The 23,409-nt window shown below is 50.0% G+C and overlaps 1 protein-coding gene across 1 annotated transcript in view; it reads left to right on the forward strand.

The window, feature by feature from the left end:
- LOC119399966 (uncharacterized) overlaps window positions 1–16,638 on the forward strand; it is a 66,919-nt gene extending 50,281 nt beyond the window's left edge. Inside the window, 8 exon segments of the mRNA XM_037666868.2 lie at window positions 1,849–1,910; window positions 2,532–2,765; window positions 4,936–5,026; window positions 6,869–7,162; window positions 8,308–8,623; window positions 11,950–12,230; window positions 12,232–12,636; window positions 13,703–16,638. Of these exon segments, the coding sequence (XP_037522796.1) occupies window positions 1,856–1,910; window positions 2,532–2,765; window positions 4,936–5,026; window positions 6,869–7,162; window positions 8,308–8,623; window positions 11,950–12,230; window positions 12,232–12,636; window positions 13,703–15,266 (3,240 nt within the window). The 5' untranslated portion in view covers window positions 1,849–1,855 and the 3' untranslated portion in view covers window positions 15,267–16,638.
- The last annotated feature ends 6,771 nt before the right edge of the window (window positions 16,639–23,409 follow it).

Consider the following 23,409-nt stretch of genomic DNA (forward strand, 5'->3'; position numbering starts at 1 on the left):
ATGCTGTTTTCGCGCATTGGTACCTAGAAGGGACAATTAAAGATGCACTCATACTTCTGGTTTGAAGTTAGACGCATCGCACAGGTAATTCCGCCACGCTGCGCCAATATAATACCTGCATTGGAATTGAGGTAACCGCAATGAGAGACCATCCGCCAATGTAGGGTCAGAATCTGTCAGTCTAAGCGCATATGCAAATATGTTAATATGCCACAGGTTAAATGAATATTTCATGTCTCGCAGTGGCTGCCACTTCATGCAAACACTCGTGCAATGCGTGCCGGTTGTCTGAAGTTGTATGTTTTATTTTCTTCATTTCACGTCTGTGCGTTCCTACAAAGAAACTACAGAAAGTGAGCCGGGTGTATTATTATGTTAGGCTGAGGCGTCTCTTGTCAATTTCGTTCGCCTTCGACCGCAGCCAGGGTCTCGCCAAATACGCACCACTAACGAGCATCTGGCTGTCGTTCATGTCGAGCAGCTACCACTTAGTGGGAACAATCAATTGCCGCCTGCCGACGCAGGCACGCGGGTATCTTAACGATCGACCTCCGCGATCGGCCCTCGAAGACGAGCATTGTTTTGTACGCCTTGGCGCTTCGGTCGACCTTGACTGTACGCGCAGCGTGTGCCGTATATTCGTGCGCTTAGTTCTTCGATCTCGCCTCCTGACAACGAATGCATGCTCCGGCGCCTTGCAACTCTGCTCTGCAGAAAAACGACAGCCCCTTTAGGCAACGCTAAGGAGAGTGCGCAAGCGGAAGCCTATATGCTCTCACGGGACACTCATTAAATTTCTTTGTGGTTCTCAGTCGAGTGCACTGTGCCCCGGCCCCTTCCTCAAAAGCTTTGAGCACCTCATCCGGCGTCGCACTATCACCGACGCCATTGGTCAGGCGTCGGTGTCACGTGATGACGTCATCATATGGCGGTCCTACATGACGTGATGATGAAGTCATGTGACATTTTGTTCTTTGTGACTTTTTCTGCATAATTCGTGTTGGACGTCGACTACGCCGAACTTTCCGACTATCGACTTTCGCATTAATAATTGAAGGAAAGGGACGTTCATGTCGATAAAGGGACACTTCAGAGAAGCACCAGAAGAACAGTCTAGACTGATAACATTTCGTCCGAAACTCTATTGTCATTGACTTCGCCGTCATTTGTACATTATTACACATAGGATACAGATAGAGACAGAGAGAGAAAGGCGTCACCTTCGTAGTGCTTCTGGGTGACGGGGAGCGATGGTCGGGTCCACTGGTCCGATTTTTTTTTAAATCGTGACCTTCGTTTTATCCTCAATATATAAGATTAGAGGTGGCCGCCTCCCACAAGCGGAGCAATATTCTGGTTTACAGACCGTTTTCGTGAGGAGGAGGAACAAAACACCGAACCATCGCACTAGTATATAAGTGCGGATGGCCTTGCACACGCCAGCGGTAGCTTTGCAAGGTAGAACTGCGAATTATGAATAATTCGAGAGTGTGCACTGCGTGGTTAAAATCCCTTGCCAACAGCGCTGTCGGTGCGCAGCAACTCATACACATCCGCACGCACCAGGTGATAAAGGATGGCCAACTGGGCGAGTGGGTAACTGTTCATTGTAACGTAAAGTACGGATGGACAAGGACGCAGCAAGTAACAGGACTAGCGCTACGCAGTGACGTAGCCAGAGGAGTTGTTATGGGGGTTCAACTACCCCTCTACTCCTACCCCCCCCCCCCCCACACACACAATTTTTACATTTTGTATCTGTATATATACCATGTCCGCAAACAAGGTATGAAGTTGGTTCGTAGCCACATGAAACTATCTCGTCCTTTTTTGGCTTTTTTATCGCAGGGGAGCCATGTTCCTGTGGCCGGCGCTCTTCTTATCGGCCCTGGGTGCCGGCTGGCCATCACGTGAGTCGCGTCACCGTAACTTTGTTCTTGCCCTCTTTGTTCTTCTGTTAGCGTTATCTCACGACTACTGTCTCACCTCTGGGATAGAGAAACAACACGACCAATACAGGCACGTCCATGTCTCGATTAAAAATCACAGAAAGAAAAAAGGTTTCGTGCTTACCACTGTACTCTTCTTTCCCAGAGTTCGCCGAAGGACCACATTTTACCGTCCTGATTGTTTAATGTCACTCTTGATTCTAATGTTAATCTAGTTTTCGAGAAAAAAAAGGAAAAAACAATTTCGTTAAAGGGGTAGCAATAGCTCCTGCATAAGACGACGTCAGCACGAACTAGTATCGCCTTCTACTGTTGTGTTGTTAGCATAAACATGCGTTCTTGTTGTTCCGTAACCAGTTCGTTCAGTTCCAGCCCTGACCCACGCGGGTTGACTTCCTTCTTCAAAGCAGGTCAACTCTGGTCACCCAGAAGTGCCGTTAGTGGTATGCTTGTGATTAGGGTCATGCCAATGCCTTTGTAACAATTCTGTAGACACGTCAGCTATCACTTACACACAGCTCTTTCAACCTTGAGCGCAAATGCGATGTTCTCACTATTCCGCTTACAATATTTATATTGCAGCAGCAGCCGCGGCCGAGGCAGGGCACCACCGTGCGCCCCGAGAAGTGACGCCGCGCACGGACCTGAAGATCGTGTGCTACTACTCAAACTGGGCCGTGTACCGACCCTCACTGGCAAAGTTCACGCCGCAGAACATCAACCCGTACCTGTGCACGCACATCATCTACGCGTTCGCCGGCTTCAACAAGCGTTACGAGCTGAAGCCTTACGACCCGTACAACGACATCGAGCAGGGTACGTAATTGGTTGATCTCTTTTGCAAGCTGTATTCCCGATGACCCCTCCCCCCCCCCCCTTCCTTTGTTTATTTTTATGTGAACTGATCATCTTAAGCACAGACAGCAGGGTCGGCCTTAAACCATGAAATGCCCTGGCCGAACACCGGCCGTGGCGCTTCTCTCTTTTCTTTGTACTCCTCGATGTGCTACATGGTCAAGGAGGTAGCCGACGGGTGGAAACACAATGTGGGGATAGGTTGAAGGAACAGGAGAAAGTGCCGATAAAGTCTCCCTATCGACCGTGGGCCAGCCTGTCGGCACTTTCTCCAGTTCATTCAGCAAATCTACATATTGTCACTTCGCTTCAGAGGTCCAGGCGAAGTTTACTGGTCGTAGAGCAGCAGGGCTCTTGGTAAACGCGTTGGTTAAGCTCGCTCTCCACAGGCGCGCTCACTTCTTTTTTTCGTGACCTGTGGCTCTCCCCATGCATTTCACCCGCTACTACAGGTGGAAATATCTACTCCTTATGGCATATGAATGTGTTGATAGACGAACAAAACGACGGTCTTATCAATCGAAAAATCAATAGTTTCACCGCAAGGGCGAAGCAATGAATGCGACACCAACAAATTGTAATGCTATACGAAGTAATGCTGGCAGCTAACTCTTTTAGATCCGATCTCTCGTGAATGTACAAATTGCTGCTGTATGAGAACACGGCCGCTCCACGGAGAGATGCGCTTTTCGCACAGCCTTTTCGCGTTGACAGCGCAGCACGAGCCGTCCGCTGATGCCTGCCGAGATAACGCGCGCGCCAGCGATCGCGACCGCGCCCTTAGAATGAAAGTTCAGAGTTGCTGCTCCAGCGACACCCCCCCCCCCCCCATCAGCGTCTCTTCGCGAGCGTTAAAGATGGGCAGGGCGTTTCTTCTCTGCGGCAGGTCTCTGCGGCATTCGACGGCAGGTCCAACACGCGGGGGATTGTTATGGCATGCGCCCTCCGAGCGACGGAGATGGGCCAGCTCGTTTGATCTCTGCCGCAGCCGCGTTCGTCGCCTCCGTTCGCGCACTTTTACTTGCGGGTAGAACATACGATGCGCGGGGGGGGGGGGTGTTGTCGATTTGTACTTTATACGGAACATGACGGCGACGCTGACGGCAAAAACCCATCGAGAGTGTACGTATAATTGCTATCGCAATCAAATTGCCTTCAAGAAATGAAACGGGTACACAGCATACACCGTCGCATCGAGCACTTCAACTGAATCAGAAAGCTACAGAAAAATTGTAGAGGTGCCGCCACAGGAGGCCCACCCCTAAAGCCCAGCTGCAACCACGGTTCAATCCTCAAATTGATTACCACTTAACAACCACATCGTTGTCCATTGCTGCCATTGCCGAGACAGATGGTGTACGACTATCTCAGAGCCGGTACACCAGTGGCCAGGGGCGTAGCCACGTTAGGGCACACCGGGCCCGTGCCCCCCCCCCCCCGAAATTTTTTTTGCCATAGCATAGAGAGCAGAAAATGACACTCGACCACATCTGCCTGCTCGTCCCCACTACAGATCAAGGAGGTGCCCCCCCCCCCCGAAAAAAATTTCTGCCTACGCCCCTGCCAGTGGCACCAGTATCCTTCTCAGACCTGAGGGCAATGTCGCGCGTTAGACATGCTCGTGCGAATTGGCGGCACGTTGCCTTTTCAAGGGAGCTAAAAATTACTATACGTTATTCATAGATAGTACCACAACACTTGTCCTCCCACAGGGACACTGAGTCTATTGTCTATGAAGCTCAATTTTCTGTCCAAACCTGAAAACCAATCTCCTTGCAGAGGGACAAGGAGTCTCAAGCGGCCTATAACATTTGATAGAATCAATGGTCAGTATCAGGAAGCGTAGTGATGCGTTATGAAGCAGGCCACTGCGAGTGACCTGCTTCATGACATTGAGAATACATCGTTATTTAAATGTCGTCGTGAAGAAGGAATATGTACAGATCTCAAACAGCCATATCCTTGCGTCCACAGTATACAGTCACCTGCGTCGTTCCCAGTTAATTGGTGGGTACCAGACGGTATTCTGCCAAACCCCCGACCGTGTACATCAAAAAGTCTCGAGGGATAATGAGAAAGTCAGCTCATTTCATTGTCCATCTCTTTTCACCTTCTAATACCATATTCGCAGGTAACTACAAGAAGTTCGTGGGTCTGAAGCAATACAACCCTGGTCTCAAGACCATGGTCGCCGTAGGCGGATGGAACGAAGGTTCTAAAAGGTGAGCAGCGGATGCATGGATACGAGTACCTTCGAGGTATTCGTACCTTCTCGTAGGCAATACTCGGACCTTCGAGGTACGAGTATTGCCGACGTAATGACAGAACGTGGCTTAATTCGTGGCAATATTTATTTCTGTAATGACGAGCCGTCGTACAGTACTTTCCGTTTATACTCCACGGGGGTCATAACGTAAGAAAAACCATTGAGATAAATCGATCCTTCACATTGGTCCGTATGTGCAGCTTCGCAGCAGGAGACCGTTGCAGCTCTGCTGGTCGACTTTGGTGACAAGCTGGCAAACTTGACAATGCGCTGAATTTGGTAAACGCCCAGAACAGCGCACAGATGGTCATATTTTAGGGCAGTCAAATTTCCGCATATTCTAACGCCATCTTGCGATGTTAGATTAATAAAATATGCCAAAAATAATATATAAAAAGTGCCAAAACCACGATATGATTATGAAGCCTGCCGTAGTGATGGGCTTCATAATCATTTGGGGATCTTTAACGTGCGCTGGCACACACACCCTTAATGACCACCGGTTATCCTGCCGACGTGCTACGTGCCCGGCCTATGTCCATATCCAAGAGATGGCAAACGCGTGAGGGGGAGACAGAAAATTAGGTGGGTAGATGAGATTAAGAAGTTTGTGGGTATAACGTGGCAGCGGGAAGCGCAGGACCGGGTTGATTGGCGGAACATGGAAGAGGCCTTTTCCCTGCAGTGGGCGTAGACAGGCTGCTGCTGCTGCTGCTGTTGTTGTTGATGATGATGATTATGATGATGATGACACACACAAACAGGGCTCTAGAATTTTTCTCCGTCGAAATGCGAACACCGCGGCCAGGATCGAAACTGCGACTTTCAGGTCAGCAATCATAACGTTAGATTGGCTCGCAAGGTGGTTACTCAATCGCCAATTGACTCGAAACGTCAGCATGGCGGAATTCAACGGCGCCCATAACACGTGAACCAGAATAACATTCCCGACATTAAGCTCTACGTTCATTCTTTTAGCCATCCGTCTCATTTTAATTTCACTGGCCGGTATTGACCGTCCGTGCTCCTGTGTCGCACCCAATTCTTGTCATTCTCGTCGCTGTCGTAATTATTACCGCTGTCATATTTCCTCTCGGCGACCAGCCGAGATTTCGTGAGACTTTCTCGCCAAGAGCTTAGCCACGTCGTCTGCCCATCTCTTCTTCGTCGTTTGCTCGAGATGGACGCGGTGCGCAGTTCCATACCGAGTCGATACCATTAACCACACCTTCTGCAGCAGCATCGCCTTTGCACGGTTGCGCAACTCTCTCACACGAAAAGAAGTTGTGGCACCTAGTAAACTACAAACACATTCGCAATTAAGTCTGTACCAGAGTATTGCATACTACTATGCATTCATGTCGATGCCCACACTGCGAGAAGCGTACCAACCTCCACCGCGTGGTACGGACACGCGTAATCACACCGCAGCACACGTCTATCACACAATCCACCACACGGCAATGGGAGGCATCTATGTCCAGTACCGACTCGACGGACCAGATCAATTCAAATTGTGATCACAGCGCAAGGTAAGACACGAGACAGAGAGCAGCGCTCGTCTTCGTTGCTCTCCGTCTCGTGTCTTACCTTGCGCTGTGATCACAATTTGAAATGGAATACCAACTAGCCCGTACCCAGACCTTGGACCATATCAAACTGGTCTACCGAGCGATGAGGGCAGCTAAGGTCGCCGGACTCCTGGACTGAGGGGGACAGCCCAATGCAGGGCGGAGAAGCTACTTACGTGCTGTTCTACATAGTGTTTGTCCTCCGCCTCTCTCCTCCTACGTTTCAGGTTCTCGCACATGGTATCCGATCGGAGCCAGAGGCAGAAGTTCGTGCGCAGCGCCATCAAGTTCTGCCGCGAGCACGGCTTCGACGGCCTGGACATGGACTGGGAGTACCCGGCCTTCCGCGACGGAGGCCAGCCAGAGGACAAGCAGGGCTACGCGCAGCTCATCCGGGAACTGCGAGAGGCCTTCGAGGCCGAGTCCGTGCCCAGGGGCAAGGAGCGCCTGCTTCTCTCGGTCGCCATGCCCGCCGGCAAGGAGTACATCGACAACGGCTTCGACGTGCGAGTGATCGCCAAGTACGTGTACAGAGTTACCATACACTTTTTTCAGGGCTATACGGTTTATTCACACTTCATATGACATGACATGACAAGAACTTTATTGAGGTCATGAAGAGCTCAAGCCCGGGGGGAACCGGAAAGAGCTGATGGCTTCACCCATGACGGAACTGGCAGGCCTATACCCACCGCAACATCATGGGCCTTCTGAACGACCTGGAGGGGTTGTAGATGTCCTGGACTCTTGAGGGCTGATTCCCAGGAGTCCTCGACTTTAAGTGAGAAAGCCTCTAAGGCTGCGCACAGCCAGAGCACGCGTTCAAAATTACAACATTCGTATCCGCAATTGCAGCATGCCTGCGAGTTTTCCTGATCTATAAGTGTATTAAGCGAGGAGTAGAGCAAGATCTAGTCTGTAGCAGTCTGCCGTGGGAAACACGTGAAAGACAGCCAGAAAGTGTCCATACAGGAAAGAACGCAGTGTTTTTATCTACACACACCATGTTCAGAGCTATTACTGTCATTTCGCCGGTTGGACAGTACTCGGTGTTCGGTGGCCATACAGGTTGCACAGACAAGCTCTGCTCCCACAAATCAACTTAGACCTCAGCATGGCTACGTAACTACACCGCATCGGTGTACTTTAGCCCCTCAACAGCCTCACGTGTTTAATTTCGCCCTGAAGAGTGACGGTCTTTGTGTACAGTTTATTGTTCCTAAACTGCTTCTGTCCAGCTTGTTCAAGCTAGCTCTGTTCTCGAGGGTATTTACGTGTGTTATGAAAAAAGTTCAGTTCTAGTTAGCGCTGGCCCTTGTGTATTCTTCGTTTTGTCGTCGTTCAGTGCGCACATTTAGATCAAGAATGAACTCAAGTTAACAGCCCGCCTTCCCCGTCTTACTACTTGTTCAAGCCACCCTACGCTTAAAAACTAACTCATGACCATATCGGGTAACTTGAAGCCAACCTAAATACATGTACACGGGTGTTCTTACATTTAGCCACCGTCGAAGTGCGACTGCCGTTGTAGAGAGTCGAACCCGCGTCCTCGAGCTTACCATGCGAGAGACCTTATCTGCTAAGCTGCCTGCGGCGGTACTCAGTGCATTTGACTTTCAACTGTGTGCTACGATAAGCCATATACGTAATCGATGACGCGGTGCAGGGCGGCCGACTTCCTGAACCTGCTCACGTACGACTACCACACGGCGTACGAGTCGGCCACGCAGCACCACGCCCCGCTGGGATCGCCCGACGGCCTGCGTAACTGGGACGAAGAGAGCCGGCTGAACGTGCGCTGGACGGTCGACTACTACCTGGACGCCGGCGCGCCCCGCAACAAGCTCGTCGTGGGCGTGCCCACCTACGGCCGATCCTACACGCTGGAGGACCCCGACGAGAACGAGCTGGACTCGGCCGCGCAGGGACCCGGCGAGCCCGGCAACTCAACGCGAGAGAAGGGCTACCTCGCCTACTACGAGGTGAGTACAACCGTCGCGTTATATATGCACCTTGTGCCACGATTCATGCATATAACCATAGGCGTGCGCACAGGGGGGGGGGGGGGCAGGGGGGGGAGGCGGCCGCTCCCCCATTCACCTAAGGGTGGGGGGGGGGGGCGAAGTAAGCCTCACCCATTGACATAATACGGAGAGGGGGGGGCGCTACGACTCGGGTGGGGGGGGGGCGCATTGTCAGCGCCATACATTGACATAATTGGGAGGCGGAGGCGCTGCGACGAACCTTCGCCCCCCCCCGCCCTTAAGGGGAACCCTGCGCACGCCTATGCATATAACTAACATGGTACAGTATGGTACGGTAAAACTTTATAGGGTCCTGAGGGTCAGCCAAGGGCTGATGCTGGCCGCTCCCACTCTGCGACAGGTAGACTAAGCCTAACTGTCACGTCATGGGCCCTCTGGAAAGCCCTGAATTGATCTTGATGTTAGTCGCTGTGTAGTGTCTGTTGCCATCATCTTTATTCTTTGGTACTGCCCGTGTGCTCCACAGGGCAGCGCCGTATATAGCATATGTTATAAGGATATCAAATCATCGCATTTGTGACATTTCATTTCTGTGCCACAGTCTGCATTGATCTTATTGAATATAACCGGCTTGGGGTACGTGTCTGTTTGTAACAGCCTCAGAGTAACAGACCGCACTCGGCTGAGTCTAGAGTGCGGCAGTGGACATGGAGCACCTCATTTTACACTGCTATACATCCTCATCGAAAGAACAACGCTATTTTTTTTACGTCCTGAATTGGAAGCTGTAAAGAAGAACATACTCGAGCGCCCTGATGAGCTTGTCCTCTTAGCCCGCTCCGGATGTACTAGCGGCTTGGTGCGCGTGATTCAGTGCGCCTACATCCCCTCCCTCCCCATATCCTCATCTGCAAGTTTCGGTCCTCCTTTTTCCTGAATAAAAGAATTCATCACCATCACGTAGGACACAATGAGCAAACTGACAACTGAATATCATGCGCACGAAATGGGCAGTATTTGCAGCCAGACAGGCTTAAGGTGTGACAGGGTACGTCCCGAACCAACCTTGGATGGAGCGCTTCAACTCGAGAGTAGTGTTGAGACTGAATGTCACAAAGGATGGCATGAGCGAGCGAAGCTCGTGGGCGTAGATTTCTAGACAGACAAGTGCAGGGTCCGACAAGGTATACAGGCAACTGCACTGCAGCGTGTCGATTCGAAAGTCACCTAGAAACAGCTTGAATCTGACGCGATGAGTCAAATGTCGATAGAATCCCGCACGCAAAGCCGGCCACGGCGTTTCCAGCGAGACATGTGGTGTAGCCAGGGTCCTGCAGAGCATATCAAGCATCAACCCTGCTGGTGCGTGTCGACTCGCAGGTCATCTTGAGATAGCGTGAATCGTATGCAGGTTGCTATGAGCAAACTTTTAGCCGAACCGTGCCGTGCAATGACGGGTGGTGTTACCAGCTACACAGTCTGTAGGGTCCAGCAGGGTATACAGCAAGAACAAACCTTACCGGGACGTGTCGACTCGAGTATTGAGGCGGTTTGAGTGTGAGATGCGATAAGCGATGTGTCAATCAATACAAGCGTGTAAGCTGAGTGACAGGCGGTGTTCCAAGCAAGACATATGCGTATGGTACCGCACGTTATGCAAACCAAGCAAATCGGCTGGAGCATCTTGATTCCAATGTCGCGTACGTTGAGTCAGTTTTAATCTTACGTAGGACGGGATCGATGAATTATCGATCAAACCGCGCACGAGGGCGGTGTTTTGCAGAGTCATACATGTGCAAATTCCAGCTGCAGAAAGTGGCTGAAGCTTGTCGACTCGAAAGCCGTATTAAGACGCGTTTAATCTCGGATGCGAGGAGCGAACTATGGGTCGAACCGCGTGCGTGCCAGGAAGGGCGCCGTTTTGGAGCCAGACATGTGTACAGAGTCCAAAAAGTACTTCGCGGACCAATCTTACTGGAACGTGTCGACTCAGAAGTCGCGTTGAGTTAGCTTGAATGATCCGACGAGTGTTTATCGCATATCATCCAGGTGAGTCAACTCTTCTCAAACATGCAGCGAGCCTTGGCCCAAGGCAGACATCTACACGCACACAGATGAGAAAACCCTGAGAAGATTTCAAGAGTTTAACTAAGATTGTTAACCCATGCGTTAACGCACGGTTGTCCGCTCACGTGTGAACTGTCTTTTTACTCAGCTTGCGCAATTACTCAACGACGCATACAGTGTCGAGTCATATCTGCTGACGAAACCAGCTTCAGCTCCTCAACTCAAAAGTCGGTTTGAGTCAGGTTCGCCTATGGCGTGGTAGGACACGAATTCGCATCTGGCGGCACAACATCTCAGCGGTAGCCAGCATAAGGTCTTTGAATACGCTGTAACAATCGCGAATACAAAAGCCGGTCCTTCTTTTTTTCTGGGTCACCGGAAGCCGAAGGGGTTCTAATATAGCCGTCGTGACTTGGGGAAAAAAAGCGTGAGTCGTGAAGGATACATTACCGAGAGAAACGTAAACATTAGACGCAGAGGCCCCGTTGCATCACATTTGCGGCACCGCATTTCACGTCGAAGTAAGAGCGCAATTTTTCCACGACTTCGTCGTTTGGGCGGCTCGTGCAGCGATTCGAAGCGCGGAAAGCTGTAGCGGACAGTTTTTCGAAACGAACGGATCTGTTCGTACACAATGACAAGGCATTCACCCTGGAGAAACACGTCGTCTCTGTCCAGCACGCTTTGTATGCGCATGGCCACACTTCGTTCGCGAAGGCGTGCCATCTGTACTACAAGTCATGGACAGGTCACGCACGGTTGGTTGCATTGTAACGTACAGCCTCATCGCTTGCGCGTGCTTCAATTAAGTTACCAAGGTTTTCGTTTCCGAGTTCAGTTACAACGCTTTACGCGAGGTGAGTAACTAGGACGACGAGTCACGTGGTTATAGTTTGAGTTTGATACTGCGTCACGAAAACTTAATGACTTGCAGTGACATCATCCTAGACGCCATGATGGAGGACCAGAACGTTGAAAAGTTGCGTCCGTGGCGACCCATACGAATTATCCCAGCAAGCAAACGAGATTAAACACGAAGATTTTTGCGGTTCGTGTTTAGTCTCGTTTCGTGTTGAAATATTTCCGCATTGAGCCTCGTTTCGAGTTCGTATATTTAAGAAAGATCAACGCTCAAGACAGGCCCAAATTCCAGTGTTCGATTAAAGTTTGTCTGACATAATTATCGAAACGGCTTTAACCATCTCCCATGTCTCGACTTGCGTTAGTTAACTCTCCCGTTCGGTCTCCTCACGCAGATCTGTCAGTACGTGAACGAGTTGGACTGGGAGCTGCGGCGACCGGAACCCCGGCGCATGGGTCCGTACGCCTTCAAGGACGACCAGTGGGTGGGCTTCGACGACGAACAGATGGTGCGCGAGAAGGCCCGCTACATCCTCTCCAAGGGCCTGGCCGGGGCCATGGTCTGGACGCTGGACAACGACGACTTCAGGGGCCACTGCGGTGGCGAGCAGAGCCCCCTGATCACGGCGCTCCGTAAGGAACTCCTCGAAGGCGCCACAGCCTCAGGGATCCTTCGAAGACGAGGACGAGGAAGAAGAGGAAGAGGTTGTGGCCAGCAGCAACGCCCGCTCGACGACCGCGACCCCCAGGGCCGCCCAGCGACCGCAGCAGCAGGAGATTGGGCGCCGCGTGGCCAAGTCCTCGCTGTCCCCGGGACGCCGGGGCGGCTCGGGCACGCGAAAGAACCTGGCCCTATCGGTGACCACGCCGCCACCGCCGCCGACCCCGGACCCGGGACCGGCGTTCGAGTGCGAGGACGAAGGGTTCTTCAACAACCCACGCGACTGCAGGAAGTACTTCTGGTGCCTGGACTCCGGGCCGGCAAACCTGGGAACCGTGGCGCACGCGTTCACCTGCCCGTCAGGACTGTACTTCAACTCGAAGTCCGAGGCGTGCGACTACAAGGAGAACGTGGTCTGCAAGTAAGGATACGCCTCTGTCCTTTCGGAAGTTTCGCAGTAGTGTGTGAGTTGCGAAAATAATAGCCATCCTAACCTGGTCAACTACACAGCTGAGGGAAGCAATCTGAGTGTAATACCCGACTACACTGTCACGTTGCCGCATGCACACCAATAGGTGCCAGTGTTTCGCTGCGGAGAGTTCGGACCACAGTCGATGGGCCGGGATCTTTGTCAATCACGGGATCAGAATCATTCCAGATAGAGGTCAGGACTCGCCCGCGCAGCCGGCGTTGCAGGCGAGGCTGTGGCGCCAGGGGTGAGCATTATCTTGAGGCGGGTTCGAAGCTTAGCGTACATGAAAGATATAAGCGCGCGTAAGTATTATTATAGCCGAGATTGGCATACCATCCACGCCCACAATGACGAGGTTCCGGCCGGTGTTTCTGTAAGTGTCACCTTTCTAATTCTGGAGGATGGCGATGGAAGAGGAGCAGGTTAAGATTTTATGGTGTCGCAGATTTTCGCTCCCCCCCCCCCCCCGCCCAATGGCCCGAACTCCTGGCGCCGCCTCTGGGCTGCACTCAATGTAATCGGTGTGGAATGAATAGTAGGTGTTCGATACGAACTACGAAAGGTTTACATCAACGATCTTTAGACATCCATTGCTTCGTGAAGACGACATTAATAATACGAGTTTTATTAAGCGTTTTACACACTAGTTTATTATAACCAGGTTGGACTGCAATACAGTCGCTATCAAGTATAACCGCTATAGAAATATCAATACAGCCGCTATCGAAATCGCGCCTGCCGTACAGAGCGACTTTCTCTGTGTGCCGCTTGTTACGAGACAGCGCGCAACGAATGATGTGCAGTTTGTACTTTTCTGTCCTCATTGAAGTTATCTTGATTGTTTAAACACGTATATGTATCTTGTATTGGCCCTGTCGGAGCCACATCCAGTTATGCGCCTTTAGACATTAACCCTATAGTTTCGTCTTCTCACTTAGCGGGAAAGAACTCTAGAAATGTGCGTATATTAAGCGCCGAAATGGCAGCGCCCTAATACATTCGCCTATTTGCGCAGGGTCCCGACACCCACGGATGCTCCGTCCACCACGACGCGCAAGCCACGGCGATCAAAGGCTCGCTCCACCACCACCACTACGACCACGACGCGAAGGCCAACCACGACCACGACGACTACCACTACCACCACAACAACAACGACACCACCTCCACCGCCGCCGCCCCCGACCACGAAGGCTCCCGACCAGAACGTCGCCGAACTGCTCAAGCTACTGCAGAGCATCGGCGGCGTCGAGAAGTTGCAGACCATTCTGACGTCAGCCGAAAACCAGGGAGGACAAGGCGTCGGCGGCACGGGAGCCCGTCGGCTGCCTCCTCAGGTCTTTGCCGGCACCGAAGCGCCGTTCCGTACCGTCTATAACGACAGCAGCGCCGCGGCGCAGGGTCACGTTATCCGGAGACCCCCGCTGTTTCAAGAACCCCAGCTATTCCAGTACGTCGAGCCTGCTAGGCCTCCTCCGACGCAGTTCGCTCCGCCACCTCCGACTCCGTACGCCTCGCACCCAACCCCGACGCCGCGCGAAGAGACCAACGTGTTCGTGGGTCCCATACACGGAACGCTGCCTCCACGAATGCCCTTCCAGTTCGTCTACCAGACGCCCGAGAGAGGGCAGCCCCAACAGCAGCTTCAACAGCCGTTGCAGCAGCAGACTTTTCAGCAGCAGCAGCAGCAGCAGCAGCAGCAGCAGCAACAGGTGTACCCCAACTATCAGGGAGGTCCAGTGAACGCCCCGCTGAACGTCCCCGTCCAGGCGCCCTCGTTCTCGCCTCCGACGGTGCCGCCCTCAGTGTACCCGACGCAGCCTTCTACGTCCTCCTTCACGGACTCGGTAGGTGTGACGCCCATAGACTTTCCGCCGGACTTCCAGACAGACGCGGAGGTCCTGGTACCGCTCAGCTTCCAGAAGGGAACCAAGGTCCGCATCAACAAGGTGGTCCGGGTGAACGGAAAGCCCACGGGAGACCAGCCGGCAGCCGGCGGAGGTCGTCGCGGCAAGAGGATCCGCGTGCGACCGGGAGACAGGATCGCGGTGCGCCGCAAGCCCGTCCAGCAGACCCTGCCCCCGACCACAACGACTACCACAACCACGACTACGACGCGGAGGCCGACCTCTCCGCCACCGCCGCAGTACGATGACGTAGAGTACGAGTACGAGTACGAAGACGACGAGCCGTCGACGACCTCGACGACTACCACCACGACGACGACCACGCGTCGCCCCAGCCGGAGAGGAGGACGTCGCGGAGGCAGCAGGCGGCCCGCGGCAGCTGCCACCGGAGGTCACCGACGACCCGTCGTGGCGGCGGCACCGCTGCCCACCATCCCTCCGGACCCGTTCGCGCCGCCTCTCATCCTGATCGACGAGAACACCGTGGACTGCCACAAGCGCGGCGTGTTCCCGCACCCGGAGGACTGCGGCAAGTTCGTCGTGTGCGCGCCGAACTCGAAGGCGTCGACAGGACTGCGCGGCTACGTCCACAACTGCCCTGCCGAGATGCTTTACAGGAGCAAGGTGGGCCGCTGCATGAAGGGTGACAGGGATTCGTGCAACAAAAAGTGATGACGACGTTGGGTCTCTTTGCACCCCTCTTAAGAACATGTGCTTCAAACTTTGCCAAGATCAACGTCGCAACGAAGACACAAAGGGAGGGTCACTAGCGCTGCTCTACACCTAACAAATACGAGCGCACATCGAATCTACAGCAGCAGCATCTTCGGAGGGCCGCTGGTGCACGGTGCTTTCATCGAGCTCTTGGTGCAGTTCATGCTAAAGTATGCTCTTGGAGCTCTTGGACACAAGAAGTATGCTCTTGGTGCTCTTGGACGCAAGAACCTGGCCATATGCACTCAAGGCAGTCACAAAGGTTTACAGACACAAGGTTTTAAGGCTTGTGCCTATAGGCCATTCTCACTTCAACGTCCATCCAAGCAACCGGGAGCACCAGATGATAGACGGGCCAAGATGAATGTTCAACGACCTTTACCACGCACTATAAGCAAACGTTAGGCAAAGAAGCACATGCAACACTCAAATATGCATCCAAGAACAGTCATGCTCCCTTTGTTTTTGTTTTTTCATGCTTGCCTGCTTCACAGCAAAGCGTACGATGCAGCGAGGCATGCGGGTTTGTCGTGTGGTACGTCCGAAAGTGCCATGGCTTTAACAAATATTGGGCTCAACTACGACACTGTAGTACTTGGGAAGAAAGAAGCGATGCACGAAAACACATGGCACAACGGGTACAAAGGTAACTTCCAACTCAATGTTTCCCGGCATAGGCTTTGAATTGAACTGCCAGAACCATGGAGAAGAAAGTTGTACCACCTAACTCAGCGGAAGCGAAGACATGTCAAGAAACCGCACAAAAAATCTACGTTTTTTGGATGGTGTCAAACTCCAACCCATTTTCAAATTCTGCCGAGCTTCCTTTCTGAGCCAGTGATAAATGGCAAAGTCACAAAATTTCCTAGAAAACCATTGCCTGCTGTCCTTGATCCTCTTGGTGGGCAAGATAACAAACTTGGCTATGTCCAGCGTGCTAATCTTGGTGCTACCAGTATCCACCACGTTGTACAATTCGCCCATCTGTCTACTCTCATTGACTATGCCGTCTCTGACTGGCTTAAGACATTAACACGACAGAATTTAGCAATACGGCGGACTTTGACACTGTCCAGAACAGAACCCCAAGCTCATCGGAGGAGGCCTTAGAAGACGAAGGCGCAGCCAATCCTGCAACGTCAGCAGTGGTGTCAGCAGCAGCTCGCCCCGTGAATCTCACTGCACGGTGTGCAGGGATTTTCGGTGTTCGCCCTCGTGTGCACTGAACTGATGTTCCCTGTGAGGTGACGGGCTCGAGAGACGCTATAGTACAAAAAGGCGCTTCCCTGAAACCTAGAGGTCGTGGGTGCGACTTCATGTGTGCTGTTGATGCCGCTGTCTTGTCATGGAAAGAAATAAAGTGAGAAACGCGGAACCATAGGTCGGCAAAAATTGTGGAGCTCACTCAGACTCACTCATGCAATATATTTTGCCCTTAGGGCTCACTCGGACTCAGACTCACCAAACTTTTCCTCATCCGGACTCACTCGGACTAAGACTCACTATAATTTTTCTCAACCGGACTCACTCGGACTCAGACTCACCAATATTTTATTCACTCAAACTCACTCAGACTCAGACTCACGGCTCAATCTGAGTCTGAGTGAGTCTGAATGAGTCGACTCGTGAGTCCGTTAGCATTAAATTATCCTTTTTCTACCGTAATGTCAATGCTCTTTAACGCCATTATCTCGCATAATCGGTGCGCTACTTAGCACCTTTTGATCTCGTACCTTCAAATACGAGTTATCTGAGTTTGCAGTTCAGTAAGGACCTTTTTATTGGAAGTCATGACTCACACGAGATAGTTTTATCAGTAACTTCCCGTGAAAAAGTTTGCGAGGGGAGGTCAAGGCACCTCCTCCCCTCTCCCTCCTCAAATCACGCCTCTGATCAATAAATATTGAGCTGACGTATGAACGGTAGCGCGTAGAAGTATGCGGGAGTATACACGTCAGCTGACATAGGGCTGATACTAATGCTAAAATTGAGTAGATAGGACCATAGGTCGGCAAAAAAGTGTGGAGCTCACTCAGACTCACTCATGCAATATATTTTGCCCTTAGGGCTCACTCGGACTCAGACTCACCAAAATTTTCCTCAACCGGACTCACTCGGACTCAGACTCAAAAAATCTTTACTCACCCGGATTCACTCAGAGTCACACTCACGTCTCGATATGAGTCTGAGTGAGTCTGAGTGAGTCGACTCATGAGTGAGTTTGCCGACCTATGCGCGGAACGCTGTGCGTTGGTGTACTGGTAAACAAGCGCATTTCACAGGTTGACAAGCTCGTGGAACTGCCTTTGACCACTAGGACATGTCCCACTCATGTCAGCCTATTTACCACAGGTTTCTTCCTTTACTTCCCTCCTCTCACTCTCTCATCCGTCTGTTTCCCTTTACCATTTCCCTCAGTGTACGGTAGCCAAAAAGGTGCAATTCTTGTTAACCTCTATGCCTTCTACCCTGTCAGTTTCCTTCCTTCCTAGCAGGCTCCTGGGCATGCATGCAGAATTATGAGGGAGCTTATAGTTAGTGATGTCATATAAGTACCTATATTGACCTCCCACAATGTAATCACCTAGCAAAGAACACTATAAAGAAACATATAAATATATTGTTCAATAACTACATTGCTTGAGCCACATATGACCTGCAATAAGAACACATAAAATAGACCGGTAGATTGGTCACACACATGGAATACTAAGTAAGGTAGTCGTATTGTAAAAGTATGCGAAGGCGGAATATATGCAGCAATGTGACCACAAAGGATGTGGCATGCGTATGCTGCAGTTGCAGTTAAATGGAAATGACTCGGCATATCGTAACAGAATGCAAAAGAATCAACAAGCAAGGCCCGTAAAGAACTTCCACTTTTCAGAAACAATGATATTCAATGTAGAAAAACCGACGGAAGCATCAACTGGTCAACGAACAGACAAATGTTCAATGCAAGCGTTCTCAAACAACATTCCACATTGAAATGCAGGGATGGGAGGAGCATGTACAAACAGGTTCACGTAATAAAAATAGCTGTTGGAGTTTTACATCCCAAAACTATGATATGATTCTGAGAGACACCGTAGTGGAGGGCTCCAAAAATTTCGAGACCACCTGGGGTTCTTTAACGTGCACCTAAATCCAAGTACACGGGGCTCTAGCATTTGACCTGTGTTCAAATGCAGCCGCCGCAGCCGGGCTAAGATCCCGCGACCTTCGGGCCATGAGTCGAGCACCATAACCACTAGACCACCACGGCGGGTGCAGAGAGTCAGGTCTAGGACCTCAGTGCGAAGTTCAAATCACCGCTTGTCCTCGTTGTCTGCCAGGAGTTCACAAGACAAGCATCCTAGTATTTGCTTTAAAACCGAAAGGGGGACATGCCCCCGCTTTAGCAGCAAAAGAGCTGCCACCTCAGTCATGCGCTAGGCCAGCTGGACAACCACCCTCTGACAGAAAACAAAATTTCAGGGCACTGGCCTACATAGACTTCCATGCGAGCCGCTGTGAGGGCGTTGCTGCAGTTTGTTAGGACAACCAGAATGAACGATTTATTGTGACAGTTCAGTGACTATACTGGTATGCTGATTTTAGACGATACTATTGTCACGACTTTGTAGTATTGTTACAGAATCTTCTCCTCTTTCATTCTTTCGCACACTCTTTCTCCTTCCCAGGTACAGGGTAGCCAACCCAACATTTTCTCCAGTTAACCTCCCTGTCCTTCCGCTACCTTTCTCTCTCTCTCTGCAAAGTGTGACACAACCCTTAATCGCTACTGGACACTCAGCGAATGCTCAGCACAGCTCCTAATGATTGATAATCACACATGAAAGAAGATGAAATACAAATGTAAGACAACGATTGAATCATACAGACATACAACGACTGAATCATACAATCATACAACGACTGAATCATACAGACAAAATTCCTGACATAGGAAAAACTGGGCAATAAATGCCCAGAGTGCGCACAAATGCGCACGCCATGTTACGGTAGAACCTCCATCATCCATTCCTGTTAAGTTAAACTGCAAGCTTTAATGACTTGCAACTGCAAAGTGGGTTATGAGAAATGCTGCAATGATGGTCTGTAGAATAATTTTGATCACACCGGCATTCTGTGATGTTTACCCGATGCGTGGCATACAAACTGGGCTTGCGCGAATATTCGAGCAGTTCGAATATTCGTACGAATATTACAGTATTCGAATTCGCTTCGTAACGAATTTAAGTGATTCTAAATTTCGAAGTATTCGAAATGAACGAATAGACATTAACTGCATGTAGTCGCCTGTAAAGGTGGTTTCACTGCAGTTAAGGGGCGTTATACAGTGAATACACCTATCCAAAGAAAATACGCACAGCCGCAAAGCACCATGCACTTCAAGGTTAAATGAACAAATTACCCTCACATCGATTCATCATTTTTTTTAAGTTTAAAAGCTTGTTATACCGGCTTATATGCTCTGTATAGTCAATTTTAAAATGTGCCGTATTTTACAGGTTATCACTTGAATTCTACTGAAAGTCAAATCCTACCACTATTCAAGGTTGCTTTTGCTTCCACTTCCCTTTGAACCAAAAATAATGACATTTGCACATGCCTTGTTTCAATTTTCTTTAAAATACTGTGCAGGTTACTTGGGTCATGAGAAATACGCTGAGCTCGTTCACGTAAACGCTGTTCGGCTTGCAACTTACGAACGGCAGGGCGGCCAAACACGTCGACGATGGCGGCCTTGAAATCGGACCACGTCGGGGAATCGAATGCATGGTTGTTGTACCACATGCCTGCCACACCCGCGAGGTAGAAAACCAAGTTGCTCAGTTTGCCTGCCTCGTCCCATTTATTGGGAACGCTCACGCGCTCGTAAATCCCGAGCCAGTCATTCACATCGGTGCCATCCGCACCCGACTGGAGGGTCGCGGATACGGAGGACACTGGGACCAAGCGGTCGGTGCAGGAGGCGGCATTTGCTGGGCGGCGTCTTGAGGCAATGTAGATGGCACGGTACGGGATCGAAGCTCCAGGGGCATCGAATAGAGACCGAAGTTCTTGTGATGACACAGCACTCTCCACCAATTTCTTAAGGCGTTTATTTTACGGTACTCAGCGACAATACGCAATGGCAACAGTCAGATCAAAGCATGAACTCTTAGCGGGAGCGGCGTTCTTTCAAGAAGGAGCCAAACAAGACGACCCACTAGAAGGCGCTGGAGAGCGCAACCCATTACTCAGTTCCAAGGCTTCTATACAGCTGATTTTTTTTTATAATATGCAATATATACTTTTCAAATTCAATTCGAAATTATTCGATCAAATTACTGTTCGCTTCGAATTCGCTTTAAACCTAAAATTTACTATTCGCACAAGCCTAATACAAACACGTTCTACTGTACTCATTGCAAGGTGGCCACCACATTCGGGATTGAACTCCCAAACCTGCTGACGCTCAGCAGTGTGAGCCGCTGTGCCACCTCACAGGTACGTTTCTGTTTGGTCCGTTTTACCAGTGCTTACACCCAGTTTGTTTCTAAAGAATGGTGCGCATCAGCTTCTCGTTTCTTACATTTCTCTTCGTGGTGGCTACAACCGTAAAACAGCAACAGTGCACTATCGAGACGGCAACATTTGTTGGCAGAACCCGAGGTGCGTTGACCAGCATCATGCTGCCACTAAAAACAGCCACTTCACAGGACTTGCCACAAAGCACAGAATGATTGTCATTGCCACATTCATATCATCACCTGTTGCCGAGTTCAGTAATGCTCATTCAGTAGAAAGCCAAGAGGAGGCAGAAAAAAGCACAATAAGTAGCCCAGCATCCCGTTTAGTGGATACTTTCTCGTGAACTTTATGACCTTGCACTGTTGCTTCCATATACATGGTTGCACAAAAACCGAGAAATGGCTGTGAATGCTCAGAATCAAAGGTGCTGTTACTGTTGACTCCATCCGAGCATGAGATGAATACTACAACCTTCATTTAGTGCAATTCCTGGCTACGACTGCTCCAAGAAAGTGTTGGAACATTTAATCTGACAACCAGGCAATAATAACAAGCTCCACAGAGTGAGTTTTCAGTAGTCTGCTGGCTTCCTATTCAACTTCAAGCATCATCAAATGTCGCGTGTTTTTTTAAAGTCGATTAACAACCACATCAACAGAGTTTCGCTATAGTAATATATACGGATGACAGTTCTAGATAACGAGGGTAGCCATATGAATAGCTAGAGGGCTTGCTCTATTATGGTAAAGACTGCTTAAAAAGATAACAAGAAAACAGCTTCTCGGAGAACTTTTGTAAAAATTCTCCAGCACATCGGTGACAGCACAATGAAAACAGTAGACCCCACGTGAACTGCTAGTAGGCAAGTTGAACGAAGGAAGGGGACTTCATCAAGGGCTCGTTTTCTTTGTTATGTGCAACCTGATGAAACCAGCAGACAATGAAGCCAAGGAAAGTATAGGGGCATTATATGTAGTCTTTAACTCTAGTGTGGTGATTGCGATATAAATCTAAAGGAATTAAATTGGACGAAAAGACAACTTGCCGCTGGTACAGACCGAGAATAAGACCTTCGGATAACGTGTCCGATGCTCTACCAACTGAGCTACAGTGGCAGTCGTCCTCCCGCCCACTTTATGGGGTGTTTCTGTGAATCTAAACCTGGAAGTATTAGCCAGCACCACTTGGAGCCATGGCGGCGAGTGTGGAACACTCCTTTTTACCAGCTGGCGTGCTGTAGGGATAAGAAATCCATAGAGTTTCCTAATTATTCAATAGAAGGAAATCTGGCACTAGTGTCTATGGAAGCTGCAATGCATGGCGCTTCAGCCAGCATGGGAATGATGGGTAGTACATAGGTTTGTCTAAGCTTTGCTCTTTCGGCTCCGTTTGGCTACATGTGGCTTGCAGCCCCTTTGTAGCAAGACAATGTTCAGCAAACGTTCAGCAGTTCCACAAATATGATCACCTTGACCTTTTTAGGCTCACCAATTCAAATCGGGTCACGAAGTTCACAACAATCCATTCATTTATCCGAAACAAACGCCAAAACACAGCAATAAACAAAGCCCCAAGTGCATTCCAAGCCACAAGCGCAAAGTTTAGGCAAATCCACGTACTGCCCATCATTCCCATGGTGGCTGAATGATCGCAGCACCAGAGTTACCTCTAGGTAGGTAGGCATGGTAGGAAACTCTACGGAGAAAGCGTCGTACGTTACGATTAGCATCACAAATGACGCTGCGGGTTACATACAAACATGTGAATACTAGGCTTGTGCGAATATTCCAGCACTTCGAATATTTGAACGAATATTACAGTATTCGAAATGAACGATGGATGGATGGATGGAAAAACTTTATTTCGTCAGAAAACAGTTGGGGACGATTCCGTGTTAGATGGCCATCAGCCCAAGGTTGACGGCGACCTGTGTGGCCCACTCCACGACCCTTGTCTGGACGAACAGTCCACATGTAACCCACCTGTAACAGTGGTTTCACTGCAGTGGAGGGGTGCTATGCCATGAATACACCTGTCCAGGGCAAATCTGCACTACCGCGAAGCCCCACTTCAAGTTTAAATGAACATATTACCCTTACATTGATTCATCGTTTTTGAAGTTTAAGAGCTTGTTGTACTGGCTTATATGCTCTAAGTATAGTAAATTTTAAAACGTAACGTATTTTACAGGTTATCACTAGCATTCTAGTGAAAGTCAAATCCTGCTACTATTCAAAGTTGCTTCCACTTCCTTTGAACCAAAACAGAGTGACATTTATTTGCACATGCCTTGTTTCAATTAAAAATATATATATATTGTGCAGGTTAGTTGAGTCATGACAAATATGAACATTTTTCTTTCTAATATGTGACAATACTATTCCAATTCGATTCGAAAATATTAGACCAAATCACTATTCACTTCGAATTCGCTTCGAAGCGAATTCGCTTTCAACCTAAAGTTTACTATTCGCACAAGCCCAGCGAATACGTGTTAACTTCGGAGCACCCAATGTTTGACTCACGTCACTTACATGCCATGCACTAAACCACAAGAAAACAAGGTGCAACAAATGTAAGC

The sequence above is a fragment of the Rhipicephalus sanguineus genome, chromosome 7, assembly GCF_013339695.2.
Source record: "Rhipicephalus sanguineus isolate Rsan-2018 chromosome 7, BIME_Rsan_1.4, whole genome shotgun sequence".
NCBI classification, from domain to species: domain Eukaryota; kingdom Metazoa; phylum Arthropoda; class Arachnida; order Ixodida; family Ixodidae; genus Rhipicephalus; species Rhipicephalus sanguineus.